At 38.9% G+C, this 15,635-nt stretch overlaps 1 protein-coding gene across 2 annotated transcripts; it reads right to left on the reverse strand.

Moving 5' to 3' along the window:
• Window positions 1-2,135: 2,135 nt before the first annotated feature.
• LOC141646856 (noroxomaritidine/norcraugsodine reductase-like) lies at window positions 2,136-4,403 on the reverse strand. 2 transcript variants are annotated; one of them, XM_074454832.1, is made up of 5 exons: window positions 4,169-4,348; window positions 3,189-3,396; window positions 2,855-3,074; window positions 2,612-2,718; window positions 2,136-2,488 (listed from the first exon to the last, which is right to left on the reverse strand). In XM_074454832.1, the coding sequence occupies exons 1-5, from the start codon at window positions 4,246-4,248 to the stop codon at window positions 2,303-2,305; spliced, it is 801 nt and encodes a 266-aa protein (XP_074310933.1). In that variant the 5' UTR covers window positions 4,249-4,348; the 3' UTR covers window positions 2,136-2,302. The 2 variants fall into 2 exon arrangements, with proteins under 2 accessions (XP_074310933.1, XP_074310934.1); XM_074454833.1 differs by lacking the exon at window positions 2,612-2,718 and having other exon boundaries at window positions 4,169-4,403.
• Window positions 4,404-15,635: the final 11,232 nt, after the last annotated feature.

A 15,635-nucleotide genomic window follows, 5' to 3' on the forward strand; every position in this document is an offset into this window, starting at 1 on the left:
TAACTTATACTCCGTAGTAATTAATAGTCGAACCAATAAATTTCTCTTAAGACGACAAATATTTGTCTTAAACTTAAGACGAGTCAAATAAATATCACTTGTATATATAAAAATGCATAGGGATTAGGAAATATTAATATATTTGTCTTATATACACAAGTGGTATGATACTTGATCCTTCTTATGCTTAAGACGGATAATGCCGTCTTAAATGAAAATTTGTGTCGAGAATACCCGTACTGCCATATTTACCAAGTTTTCAATTTGTGTATATTTGGGTCATTAATTTAGGTAAGGGTACTTTGGTCAAATTTAATTGTAAGAATAGTAATTACATAATGTTTTAGTTTTTTTGGCCAATTTGTCATAAATCTTCACTTTTTTTACCAATTTGTCATAATCTATAGTTTTTTTACCAATTTGGCAAATGACCTCCACTTTTTTTACCAATTTGGTTGTTTGGCCCTCCATTCAACTCCACTTTGCAGATTTCTATTTTGCACACTATTCACAAGCGGACATTCAAATTCAATTTTCTCTCGATACATAAGTTAAAATATATTCATGTGGGATCTTATTTGATTCGTCTTTAAGAATACATTAAAAATATCTAACTTTTATAATTTTTGCAAATACGTAGCTGAAGATATTTACCGCATAAAAGTCGCGTTGACAAATGTGATAAAGCAAATATGTAAAGTGGAGTTGAATGAAGGGAGTAGTATAGTATGTATAAGAAGAGCACAAATTCTTAACCACTCTCAGGAAAAGTAGAGAGAATGAGCATGACAATTGACAAACTACTAAACTACCACGAAAATCCACAATACTTTTTGCATTGAAGTGTCTCTACCTACCATGGCCCAATCTTGTAGATAGCTACGGGTAGTACTCGTTAGTCGTTACCCCAAATTTCAATGAATTAATTAAAATTAGCGATTTTTATTACTTGAAAAATCTCTGAATATGAGTCATTAACAAAGACAGGGGCGATTTTAGAGGGTATAGGGGTTCATCTGTACCAGGGGCGGATCCAGGATTTTGGTACAAGGGGGGCACAGTTTATTTTTTTAACAAATTGTCTTCCATTTTACTTCGTATAAGGCACTTTATACATATTATAAATTATTTTTTCTATAAAATATAAAAAAGTAATGAGCTAAATATTCTTTCTACATCACAAAAAATTCTTAATTATTTACTCTTTTACAAAATGTAATTTATAAAATGTCTCATATAAGATAAAACATAGTTTACTTAGAAATTAAACATTGAACACTAGTGACTGAGTGGTTCAAACATTGACATGCTATATTGAAGGTTTTGGGTTCGAATCTTGTGGGAAGCAATTTTTTGGCTAAAGAAACTATTTGCAATGAAAATGTAATTTATAAAATGTCTCATATAAGATAAAACATAGTTTACTTAAATATTAAACATTGAACACTAGTGACTTAGTGGTTCAAACATTGACATGCTATATTGAAGGTCTTGGGTTCGAATCTTGTGGGAAGCAAATTTTTGGCTAAAGAAACTATTTGCAATGAATAGAGTGTAGCCTATGGAGATGGGCTAATGGCCTAAAGCCCAAAAATACACTCACGGGCTTCAAAATAGAAAAGGCTGGTTGGGGAAGTCGAACCCTTGACATCCCTCAATGGGTTCAACTCTTCTACCAACTGTGCTACAATAATTATTTGACAACTATCTGCACATATAAATATATATTCTTGAAGTATCATGGTGGGCACGTGCCCACCCGGGCCCCCTAGATCCGCCCCTGATCTGCACCATAAATCTGAAATAAATATTGTTTTGCGTAGAAATATTTCAATGTTATGGTGTAGTGGTAGAGAGTCTTACGTTAGAGCAAAGGTCACAGGTTCAAGTGTGTAAATCATCAAGTTTTTAGGAATGTGCTCATGGTATCCTTGAACAGTTGAACTTTCAACTTAGTGCACCATGGGAATTATCCCTTAAAATTAAAAGTAAATAATAATTAAACAAAGATATATAACATGAAATTATTACTCCCTCCGTCCTGGTCAATTGTTGTCCTTTGGTTTTGGCACAAAGACCAAGGAAAGAGGAATGTGCCAATTACTAAGTGACAAGTGGAACAAATTGGGTGTGAATGATCAAATTGTTCATTAAGTTCATTCTTAAAATAGAAAGGACAACAACTCACTGAGACACCTAAATATGAAAAAGGACAACAAATGACCGGGACAGAGGGAGTATTATTTATTGTCAATCTGGGTGTCCCAAATTATTACCCAACAAAATACTTTAATAAAATTATTTAATGTAGAAATAATCCATTAATAGAGAAGCCTCCATCGACAAATATAGTTTGTCCCGTGACATAAGAAGCAGCAGGCATACAAAGAAATGCAACCACGGTTGATATTTCATTTGCTTCACCACCTCGTCCCAAGGGTACCCTTGTCTTTAAATCTTTTAATATTCCATTTTCGTCCTTAAACATCTGCCATTTCATAAAATCAAACAAACCGGTATTAGCAACGAAGCCAAGGTAGGGCTAGCAGGGGTGCTCATGAAAAATAAAAATAAAATAGTCTCATAATAAAAGGGTACATTAGTAAATTACATCTTCAGTAAGAGGAGTTAATATGGCTCCCGGAGCAATTGCATTAACTCGAATATTGTCCTTTGCCCATTCGCATGCCAAATTCTTAGTTAATTGGTTTAATGCGCCTGTGTATTGGTTTGTAAAGGCCAAAAACAATTTAGAGAAGATAACAAATTACAAATAAACTTAATTCAGCTATATATTTATTAAAACTCTCAAATTGCCTATGAGCTAAACAAATACTAATAAACGGATTTATACCTTTGGCAGGTCCATAAACAGATCCAACCGCACAAGCAAATTGGCTAGCAATAGAAGAAATGAATATTATGGAAGCCGTTTTTGAGGTCTTGAAAAGTGGATATGAGAGTTGTGATAGATGATACGCTGACTCAAAGTTAGTCGCCATTATATGAGAGAAATGCTCTTCTGTACAAGTCGCGGTTGGTTGTCCGTTTGTTACACCACCAGCATTATTCACCTAAACCGAACACCAAATATATAATCACGATAACAAATCAATGTCTTCTCAATTTATTAAAAATGAAAAAATGTCATAATTCAAATTCAAAGGGGTAATAATTATGTATCTTACAAGAATGTTCAATTTTCCATTGAAAACAGAGGTGACTTCCTCTATCAACTTTTCTCTTTGAGGCCTCAATGAAACATCACACACTGAGCCAGTTATGGCCATTCCTCTAGACTTCCAATGACTTAAGCAAGCTTGGAGATCAGTTTCATTTCGGGCACAGGTATGCACCCTCGCTCCTAACCCTACTAGCTCCTCAACTATAGCACGCCTGCCCAAATATGAATCGGAATATAATTAAGGAACTCTCGAAATTTCCCGGAGCCTTTTACAAGAATCATAAACATTTTCGAAGTCATGATAAAGTGATACTACTACAAATTGTAGTTTTGTCAAATGACTTGTAATGAGTATGAGTCACGATAACACGTTTTATCGAGTCATTTTAGATTAGCCTACCATGTTTCAAAGAAACAATTTATTCTTGATGGTTTGTTAGACTAATAATTATACATACACTTTGCATTTGTAGTTACTTTTTTCTAAAAATAATACGGGTCCAAATATACTCCGTATTATTTTCGACAAAAAGGATTATTTTAGTTTGGTTATTTTGAGAAATGAACTAACTTAAAGTCATTAGTTTAGAAAAAAGTAAGTATTAAATATTTTTATTTATATCTCGTGTTACCAAAGTGATGAAAAATACCTTTGTTCAAATCTTACGGTGAATAATCTTAAAGAAAGAAAAGTACATGGACATACCAAATTACCAACAGGTAGTTACTAGTTAGATTCCAAGGTCGTATATCGAATATTACTTAAATAGTGCACAAAATTTAAGTTATACTCTATATATGCCCAATAAATATACGTTTTTCTTTTCAAAAAAAAATTAATAAAATCACATCTAAAATTATGTACGAATATACATCAAAAAGTATAACATAAATTTGGTTCTGTTCACTTGACCGCAAAGGAAAAGTAAATGACTTAAATGAAAGAGTATAAATTAATATATCGAGTAGAAAATGGAGTAATACCCGATGCCTTTGGTACCGCCGGTAACAAGAGCTGTGCAACCCTCTAGTGACCAACGTTGGTTGCTACCCATAGCTGCCATCTTTCAATTTTCAAGTGCTTGTTTAATTTTTACTAAGTTATTATTCTTTGTTTTATAATGTTTCTTGATTTGCATAAAGCCGAGTTTGTGAGTTGTGAGTTGTGACCTTCATTTACTCGTACTTTTTATAGGAGACTACTAGGAGAGCAAATTTTCTGTTTATGGCAATCCTAGACCTATCCAATACTTGCGTATAAAGGAGTGAGTACTCCTAAGCACGGGTCTTAGAAATGTCCGAAACCATGTGATTGTAACCTGTCCATTTCGTTTTGAAAGACCGTGTTCTTTTCGACTTACTTGTTACTTTCAGCTCTCATTCAGCACAATTCAGCTTAGCTGATTATTTAATTAAACTCTATTAATCTCAAACTTCAATTCAGTTCAACTCCATTCAGCCCATCACCTCGTTTTAGTTCAGCTCATCACTTAAGTCCAATGGAGTTCAGTTTAGTAATTAACACTTGTCAATTTAGCTCAAGTCATTTTAGAATAATGTTTCACTAAAGTTGGTTTTATCTCAACTATATTTTCATAAAACAAAGCATTCATATGAGCATAAATTACAAACAAAAAATCTCATTTGTGTCGGCCGATATCCGTCACAAGCTTATGACGGGTCAAATAAAACTCACATGAGAGGATAAAGTGATGCAAAATGCGGAAGCGGAATAACAGACAAAATAAAACAAAAGGATATTTGCCTTGAATTCATGTGTCGAATTCAAGCCAATGGGTTATTTAGTCGGTGCTAGACCTATAACACGAGTAATGGTGAGAATACTCAAGACCTATTGAATATTACTCCGGCTAAAGCATGATCGTGTCAAACTCTCTAACATTTTTTATCGAACGCATCGATCTTTTTTTTTCATCTCAATTTTCTCGTCAATATCTATTTTACAAATGATGGCTAAATGCCTCTATTTTTATTAAAAAAAATAACTACTAAAATTGAATCTAGTCCCTACTACTTGTAGTCTAAATGTAAAGGCTTGAAGGAAAGTCATTGAACATAGTCCAACATAAAAAACAATGAACAAAATACATTGAATATAGTTTAAGATGAAATGGTAGCCATATTCGTATCATACTCCCTTTCTTCAATAACTAAGATATTGAAGAGCGAATTGAGATGAAAAACAAAGGATCGATGCGTTCGATAAAAAATGTTGGAGCTTAACGCGATCAAGCTTTAGTCCGAGTAATATTCAACAGGTCTTGAGTATCCTCACCATTACTCGTGTTATAGGTCTAACACCGAGTAAATATCCCATTGGCTTGAATTCGACAAATGAATTCAAGGCAAATATTCTTTTGTTTTATTTTGTCTGTATTCCGCTTCCGCATTTTGCATCATATGGTATCATAGTTTCACCTCTTGATTTCCCTAAATCTAGACGGTTCTAGGCGTGTCAAAGCCAAGTTATTAGTTTAATTTCTGATTGCGATTGGAGTTCAAGGGTTAAAGTCAAGTATGTAGTTTGAGGGTTAATCGGTTTTGCATCTCAGGGGCAAGTTTATAATGACTTTTATTCCAAGCATGAAAAAAAAAATATATTGTTCACGCTCGTGGTACTGTTCATCCGGAAAAAAAAAAGGTCCCAAACGGTCCAAAGGTGTGTCAAAGTCAAGATGTTGGTTGAATTTGATTGCGATTGGAATTCAAAGGTTAAACTCGAGCAAGTTAGTTTGAAGGTTGATCGGCTTTTGATAACCCATATCATAGGTCAAAGAATCGGGGCGATTCTTTTTTAAGAAAGGGAGTATGATACGAATATGGCTACCATTTCATCTTAGAATATGTTCAATGTATTTTATTCATTGTTTTTGATGCTGGACTATATGTTCAATGTCTTTCTTTCAAGCCTTTGCATTTAGACTACAAGTAGTAGGGAGTGGGGACTAGATTCAATGTTAGTAGTTATTTGTTTTAATATAAATAGAGGCCCTTGGCCATCACTTGTAAAATAGATATTGAAGACAGAATTGAGATGAAAAAAAAAGGATCGATGCTTTCGATAAAAAATGTTAGAGTTTGTCGCGATCATGCTTTTGCCCGAGTAATATTCAATAGGTCTTGAGAATTCTCACCATTAGTCGTGTTATAGGTCTAGCACCGAGTAAATATCCCATTGACTTGATTCAACACATGAATTCGAGGCAAATATCCTTTTATTTTATTTTTCTATTATTCCGCTTCAACATTTCGCATCATATGGTATCGGGGACAGGGCTCTTGATGTCCTCATCTCAAGACGATCCAATGGGGGGGATTTTCAATCCAAATTTACCTCATGTTTTTGATGTTTACGATGATGAAGTTCCGTCTTGGACAGTTCTGCTTGTTCATCCAGGCCATACCGTTACACTGCATCAACGAACCAGGAGGTACATCGCTCTTTCACAATGGTTTTTGTAACACCCCCATATACCAAAGAGCCTTAACAAGACCTTCCTTAGCATATAAAGGCGTTACCATCTCGGTTGCGCGAGGTAAGTAGTCATCAAAAGTCGATAAAAGAACATTTATGATTTATTACAAGCGATTAGACCAAAACTACTGATACAAATATACAACTCAACACTACTAACGACTCATCCCGCCAGGACTCCAGCTATCATCCAAGACATCACCTGCTAAGACTGACTGCTCACCATAAGGGATCACGACAGACACAACAGAAGCAAACAAGAAGACAACCACAAAAGGTCACTAACTGCGGACAATATAACAACTACGGCCAAGACTCTACAGACATAACAGAACACACACACAAGCCACAACAATCCAATCAATCACCGTCACCGACTGTCCACTGGACCAGCCCTGCCAGTGGGGGACCGCAGCCGTACCCACCAAATCCCCGCTCATCATACCGAGCGATAAACTCTGTCCCATTAATGTGCATTTCCCTTCCCGTGGCGGGTTCCATGGAGGGCGAAACTAGGGCGTGAAGCCACTCCCGCAAGTGACTTCACTCAGCCAGGGACGCGCCCCGAAGATCACAGACAGCCAAACACAATCACTGTATTACAACAACGGTAAACACAATCATCACCAACCAACCAACACAATCTGACAACCATACTGGTATAACAATAGTCAATCTACATCACAAGACACTCTAGACAACCAACAGAGTAGGCGAACCTACCTTTAGCCAACCGCAGCGATTCCTTGTTCAATCATATGACATCAACCAAGCAAGCAAAACCCCTACGCATAGCATATCGGCGTCAAGACCGCTACCCGACTCAAGAAACCTATCCCCAAGGCACAAACATACTCAAAGGCTCCCATGGAAGGAATTATGGTGAAGGAAATGAGGTAGGGCGACATCTAGGTCTGAAGGAAGGAGGCGGAAATGATTTGCGATTTTATCAAAATACGATTATAAACCCTCGCTGTAAAGACGCTACTCGATCGAGTAACCAACTCACTCGATCGAGTGGCCCCTACTCGATCGAGTACTCAAGTTACTCGATCGAGTAGCCTCGACTAGATCGAGTACCACTCATCCCAAGCCTATCACGACACGAGACATCTCTTGTACGAATTCCCAGAGGTTACCACAAGCCCCTAAGATCGGTCAACGTCAGTCAACGGGTCCCTAAAAGGACGGGTATTACAGTCTTCCCCCCTTAAAAAGAACTTCGTCCCCGAAGTTCGACTCATCCTCCCCCCGAACCACGCGACAAGAAAGCAAGGTCGACACCACCATTTACCCGACACGGGTCTACTAAACTATTTAGAAATATTATCCCCACTATGTATGTCCATCAAACATCATCATCGTCAATTGCCTAACACACACCACACACTCAAGCCTCAACGGACCACTACTTGAGTTTCTGAACACCTACCATACACCAACACGACCAACTCAACTATCGCTTATATTACTACATCGCATTATTCAGACATGCATTAACACAACTTCGCGACTATACTTCCATTCAACATCGGCCAACAATTACCAAAACAATCACGCAGAACAACGGTGCAGCTATCGATTCACAACAACACATGGTTCATATCACTCTATCACCTTAACCACACAACAACTTACTAAAGACGACTTTCCAATTGCCAATAACATTTTATTCTCAAGCCCATAACAAATAATTACTGCGAACTGAGTGTACAACATGCTATTTCATTCGACAGTTGCTATAAATCCTTTACTCAAATGCATTACAACCATCATGAAGTTACCAAACATACATATGAAATTATAAAGCACACATATGAAATTATTCAAGCAATTGTTCACATACTTCAAAATACCGCAAAATACCTAAGAATTGTTATAATTGCATTATTTTTCTTTTGCGACATTACTCTTCCTCTCTAAAAAGGAACTTCGTCCCCGAAGTTCACCATCCAACAACATCCCCTGTCTCCCAGACCGACACAAACGACACTACTTTGACATTACTCATAAACCACCGAAAACAACATTGATGCACCTGAACACTACTTCTAACGGATATTACGTGACTACAACTCATACAAATGTAAACCACTGAAATTACGTACGACATCACGGATATATTGTTACAATTAATAGTAGATTCAACAATTATTGTGAAACTACCTCTCTGAACAAATGACAATATCATAACTATAGTATTCGATTAAACCACGACAGATGGTACCCGCATGAAGACTTTAAGGCAAAACAAATACCGCTAAAACTGCGTGAAGTGATCAAAATCCATAACCGACTCATGACAGAAACAACACTCTCTTGGCATTACTTAACCTTTACTCGCAAAGCATAAACATATACACATATACAAACATGAACTTAAACAACATCGCTTGCATGCTGCAAATTCCCGCAACAATATGTCTTATTGTTTCGACACACCTTTATTGCAAAAAACTTTACTCGTGACTCGACCACAAGCTGAAATAAGACCAACGGTGCAGCCAAAACATGCTACTAAACACCACGACTATGAATAATACCAAGACAACCAAAAACATAAGGATTCGAACGAATTAAATTTGGAAATGTGCCTGTAACAGTGACACTCGATCGAGTTGGCCAGGTACTCGATCGAGCTGGACCTACTCGATCGAGTTGCCCGAGATCAGAATACCCCTCCAAAAGACACACCTGCAGCTACTCGATCGAGTGAGGGGCACTCGATCGAGTTGCCACAAGTCAAAAACTGCCCATAACTCCAAACACAAGATATGTAATCACCTAAATACGAGTCAGGTTGCTAACCCGACCCACAAATCCTGTGAAATAAATCCAGAAATATGTAAGTACGGCCTTATGGCCACCGATGCAAACCAAGTTCGAAAAAGTATCAACCAAAACAAAGTAATATCCATCATAAACTACGAATATATAAAGAAAGAAATGGAGTATCATCACTCCCGCTGCTGCTGCTCATCCATCACTGCATCCTCATCACCACCGCCACCTGAAGTGCCTGCTCCTGATGCACCATGTCCCGCATCACCACCGGCTCCATCATCTGGTCTCACGTACCAAGGGGTCAAACCACCGTACGGGTACGCCTGAGGCTCTCCCCAAGTAGACATGTCCACCCCATAAGAGTGGAAAACCCCGCTGCTATCCCCGACTCCCCTCCGCCAAACCGGATGAGGTCCCGAGGCCCTATACCCTGAACGTACGCCATCTTATGTAGGTTCCGGAGTGTCAAGGTTGAAGACACTCTCTCAGCAAGATAGCTCTCACGCACCTCCAGGGTATCAAAAGAAGGGTAGCCAGGAAACGGATACTGTGGTGGTACTGGCTGCTGTGGCTGTGTCTCAACCACTCTCTCTCGCACTCGGCATGGCCCTCTCCACACTCTAGGTCTATCCTCCTCAGCTCTCACGTTCTCCCCCTTCCTCGGCTCGGGCATGACCCGGAGTATCTCTGGGTCGATGAAGTACGTCTGCCTCGCAGGACGTGCAATCTCCACCTCCTCCTCATCAGAATCAGCAGATACTACTGCCGCGGGTAATATCTCTGTCAGTGGGAGGTGCTCAGGAGCTGGTATCCTCATCCAACTCATGCCCCACACCCTCCACGCTAAACTGCCATCCTCCAAGGTTCTCAAGCATTTCAGGTCGAGGAAGTAGGCTTTGTCCATGGTAGGTACTGGGGTGGCTAAAGGGGTGTAGGTTGGGTAAGCCTCAAAGGAAGTTAGCTTCTCAGCTAAACGTGTGGCAATGGCACCACAACTCAGGAACCTAGTGTCAGACGAGGCCATCAAAGCTAGGTTGGCACACACCATGGCAGGGGCATTAAAAACCACTCTCTGAGACCGCTCGAGGTTAAGGTACGCCATCAAAAGCATCAATTCATGTGAGTTCAACTTACTCACATCCTTCCTCTCGTAAAGAATACACGTCAAGGCACGAAGAAAGATCTTCAAAGTGACATGTTGAACGTCATTAATCAACATGTTACTCGAAGTGGGAGCTGATTTCCCGGTGATACAAGGCATAAGACTACTCACCCCACACTCAGTCGGTATGTCACGAAAAGATCCCTTGGCAGGCTTGGCCAAGCCAAGGTGAGAAGCAAACAGGTCCATGGTCAAGATGAAGCTCGTGTCCATGAGGCGGAACTCCACAGTTTGTTCCACCGGCTCGTATTTAAACAAGCTCATGAACTCAAGGGTTAGAAAGGCGTATGAGTGCTTCCGGGGGTGATAAAGCTCAGTCATTCCCAAGGTATCACAAAGATGTGCCTGACATCGGTCACAATGCCCAGGTCATCCAAAAGGGTTGTGTCGATACAGCAGGTTGGTCTCATATTACGACCCGGCAAAGCCACAAACCTCTTCCTCTGTGTGAAATTCGTGAAAACTACAGACGGGTATTCCGGCACAGCCGGGACTACCGGTCCACTCCCCTCCCCCACTTCGGGCTCAGAAAGCCCTACCCCTCTTGCTCTGTCTAGACCCTACTGTCGGTCTCGGCATCTGTTTCAGCATACAATTTAAATACACCACCACATATACACGAAAACATACAAAACATTCATGTTTGTTCATAAAAAGAATCAACTAGATACACACTATCACCAACAATCCCAAATTACAAGTAAAATTTTCAATTTCAGTTATCAGACGGTCTCTACAACTGTAAAAATTTTGACATATTTGGCATGAATTAATATTATTACTACTACCTGTAGAACTCAAACCTTCAATTCATCTTCACATACAAACCAATTTCACAACAACATGAGACGAATTTCAGTTTGGGACACTTTTAAGACGGAGTTTTAAGACAAATTTTTGAGTGAAAATCACAAAAATCAACCCTAAACATGATATATAAGACATAGATTACCCAATTTTCATCTTTTTATACACAAAGACAATCAAAAATCAATCCAAATTCCTAAACCCTAGAAAATTCGAGTCACCCAAACCCCCAATTTGAGTCAATTTTTGCATATAGCTAACAACAATAATCATCAAAGGAAAGTATCTAGATCATATTGCAACAATTAGAGGCAGGATTTAACACATATAAACCGATATCCCAACAATTTCCAACATCCTACATAATTCTAAGTAATTAAAACATCAAAATAGAGTGAACATTCATACCTTGATCGATTATCAAGTAAAAGGAACGAATTGAAGCAAGAAAATCACCAAGTTTAAGCACCATAATCAACAAGGATCAAAGAGTTTTGAGAGAGATGGGAGATTAGCGTTTGCGAAATAGAGAAAAAATGAGAAGAAAGAATTAGAAAAGGGGTTTATTAACCCGTGTTTTCGCAGCACTGTAGCAGCTTACTCGATCGAGTAAGTATGTTACTCGATCGAGTGGCCTCCACTCGATCGAGTTGGAGCTACTCGGCCGAGTTTTCGTAGTAAATTCCAACTTTCTCGACGTAGTAGCTTCCTAACTAGATCGAATGAGGTCTACTCAGTCTAGTAAGCACTCGTACTCGGTCAAGTAAAGCTAGATACATGGTCGAAAATATTAGATTAACTAAGGATTCTTGCAAAACAGCAACACGTGTCGATTCCAGAAATGAATTTGGATATCGGCACTGGTTAATATATTCATTCACATCACATTACTACTACACAAATATAATGGATCAAACCAACAAATACATTACCTCATTCAACTCGTTATTTCCATATTATAACAATCATTATGCAACCAACGGACTAACTTTTAGCTTCAACACACATACCTCTATCATGTTTTCATTACCTCTGATCACACTGTCGTGACCTCAACGAGATAATTCCTAAACATGCATTTGTAACTTTGATATTATAACTATTACTCACATACTCTAGGCATTCACCTATCATTTAACTTTCATTTATCATCCAAGTTTACTATTAACTAACATATCACAACAATTGGCAAACAATCTTCTCAACCCAATTAAGCCATATTGCGGAAGCATTCAACTAGTCATCTATCACATTTGTTCCAATATTATTTTGATGATCATTACAACAAATTTACAACTTACTAACTGTCATTATCACTACCACATACAAGGCTCACGAGCTTTTATACCGATCAATAATATCAACCATTTGGAACAAGCATTACTAACACCACATCATGCACTCTATCTCGTATTGCAAACACGTCACCACTTTCGTTATTACTCAACTATAAACTTTCACAGTTCTATCCAAAACCATACACCTTTAGCATCCATAAAGACTCCACTACAAACATCCCTACATCACTATCACACACACTCTAAGCACATAATTCCCGACTCAATGTCCCTTTAACCAGTGACTGGCTTAAGCATAATGGGGCCATGATTTTGAAATGAGGGCGTCTACTCACCCAAAATCTAGCATCGGCTGGGGCTCCCAATATACATACACCAGGTTCATTTTATTAGACTCACTACATTCATTAGGCTCATTTGTTACAGGTTCCAAAATCGTCGCTCTGATACCACTTTGTAACACCCCCATATACCAAGGAGCCTTAAAAAGGCCTTCCCTAGCATATAAAGGCGTTACCATCTCGGTTGCCCGAGGTAAGTAATCATCAAAAGTCGATAAAAGAACATTTATGATTTATTACAAGCGATTAGACCAAAACTACTAATACAAAGATACAACTCAACACTACTATGTAGACCGCTCTCGTCATGACTCGTGAAAGACTCATCCCGCCAGGACTCCAGCTATCATCCAAGACATCACCTGCTAAGACTGACTGCTCATCAAAAGGGATCACGGCAGACACAACAGAAGAAAACAAGAAGGCAACCACACAAGGTCACTAACTGCGGACAATATAACAACTACGGCCATACAGACATAACAGAACACACACACACACACAAGCCACAACACTCCAATCAATCACCGTCACCGACTGTCAACTGGACCAGCCCTGCCAGTGGGGGACCGCAGCCGTACCCACCAAATCCCCGCTCATCATACCGAGCGATAAACCCTGTCCCATTAATGTGCACATCTCCGACAACCATACTGGTATAACAATAGTCAATATACATCCCAAGACACTCTAGACAACCAACAAAACCTGAGTAGGCAAACCTACCTTTAGCCAACCGCAGCGATTCCTTGTTCAATCATATGACATCAACCAAGCAAAAACCCCTACGCATAGCATATCGGCGTCAAGACCGCTACCCGACTCAAGAAACCTATCCCCAAGGCACAAACATCCTCAAAGGCTCCCATGGAAGGAATCATGGTGAAGGAAATGAGGTAGGGCGACATCTAGGTCTGAAGGAAGGAGGCGGAAATGATTTGCGATTTTATCAAAACACGATTATAAACTCTCGCTGTAAAGACGCTACTCGATCGAGTAACCAACTAACTCGATTGAGTGGGCCCTACTCGATCGAGTACTCAAGTTACTCGATCGAGTAGCCTCGACTAGATCGAGTACCACTCATCCCAAGCCTATCACGACACGAGACATCTATTGTACGAATTCCCAAAGGTTACCACAAGCCCCTAAGGTCGGTCAACGTCAGTCAACGGGTCCCTAAAAGGACGGGTATTACAGTTTTACAAAGGAGATAATCTTGCTGTCAATTTCAAATTGCCTCCTATATTGAACACGTTCCATAAATAAGATGGACAAGCCAAGAGAATCTTGGGGTCAAACCTAAACCCGTGTGTTTCTTCGGTTCAGCATGCTATTGTGTACATTGGAAGGCCATGGTGAATGACACCTTTCATTTTCACGGTTTTGAAGATGCTCCAAGATCAGTTCGTGGGTTAAAGCATTTCGGGAAGATGATGTTTCGGGACTGTGAAGTTTGTGAGTGGAATCAGCAACAGTCATCAAAGGTGTCCAATCCGGGCATTGGGCATCAAATAATGGGCACAAACCAGCATCTTATCTCGGCATTGGAAGGCACAAGAATCGGGACGATTCTTATTGAAGAAAGGGCGGATGATACGGGTCATTGGAGAGGCGGATTCAATGCAAGTCGGAGATTAGTTTAAGGCATTCCCGACGAATATTTGGTGGATGGTTGAAGGAATCTCGGGAATGATAAAATGTATCTCGAGCTTTCATGAAGACGTGAGCGTTCATTGAACACGTTCCATATGCCTCATTTAATGTACGAGGTGGTTATCATAAATATTCGTCCGTATTCATTGTATTTACATTATGGTTCTTTTATTATGAGACACTGTATTTAGTCACGACAATGTTAGGACTAGATTCATTGTATCCTTGAGATGTAATGTAGGATAAATAGAGGCCTTAGGCCATCTTTTGAAAACAACGAAGATTTTGGTGAAATAAAAATAACTTGTGTCTCTCAATTAAACGTGTGTTACGTTTGTTTGCGAAACTCGGATTGTTGCGATAATCCAAAACTAGTGATTAATTAGGACGCGACTCCTAATTGTTACTCGATTGGAACCAATAGGTCTTGGTTAGCCAATCTCGCTCATCAAGTTATAGGTCTAACTTGGTATATGCTTATCCCTTATTCTTTTTACAACCGTGTCATGTCGACTCCCGTTGCCAAATCGCATCATAAAGACAAGTCTTTTGTGATTCCATATGCATTCTACTTTTTTGTTTTATCTGCCCATGTGGTTGATATTTGACCCGTCACAAGCTTATGACGGATATATCCATCACAAGTAAGACCTATTGAATTACAAATTACACAGTTTATTTTTACAAAAATTGAGTTATCTATTTATATATTATGACCGTTTAATAATATGAGACTGTTGTCGTATGACAAGTGTTAAGTGTTAACCGCTATCAAGAAAAGTAGAGAAAATGACCATGACAAACAACTACTACGAAAATCCATAATACTTATTGTATGAAGTGTCTACCGACGTAAAATAAGTAAGTAGTCAGTTTAATTTGTTCGACCTTCCATGGCCACTCATAC

This window comes from Silene latifolia, chromosome 3 (genome assembly GCF_048544455.1).
Source record: "Silene latifolia isolate original U9 population chromosome 3, ASM4854445v1, whole genome shotgun sequence".
NCBI classification, from domain to species: Eukaryota; Viridiplantae; Streptophyta; class Magnoliopsida; order Caryophyllales; family Caryophyllaceae; genus Silene; species Silene latifolia.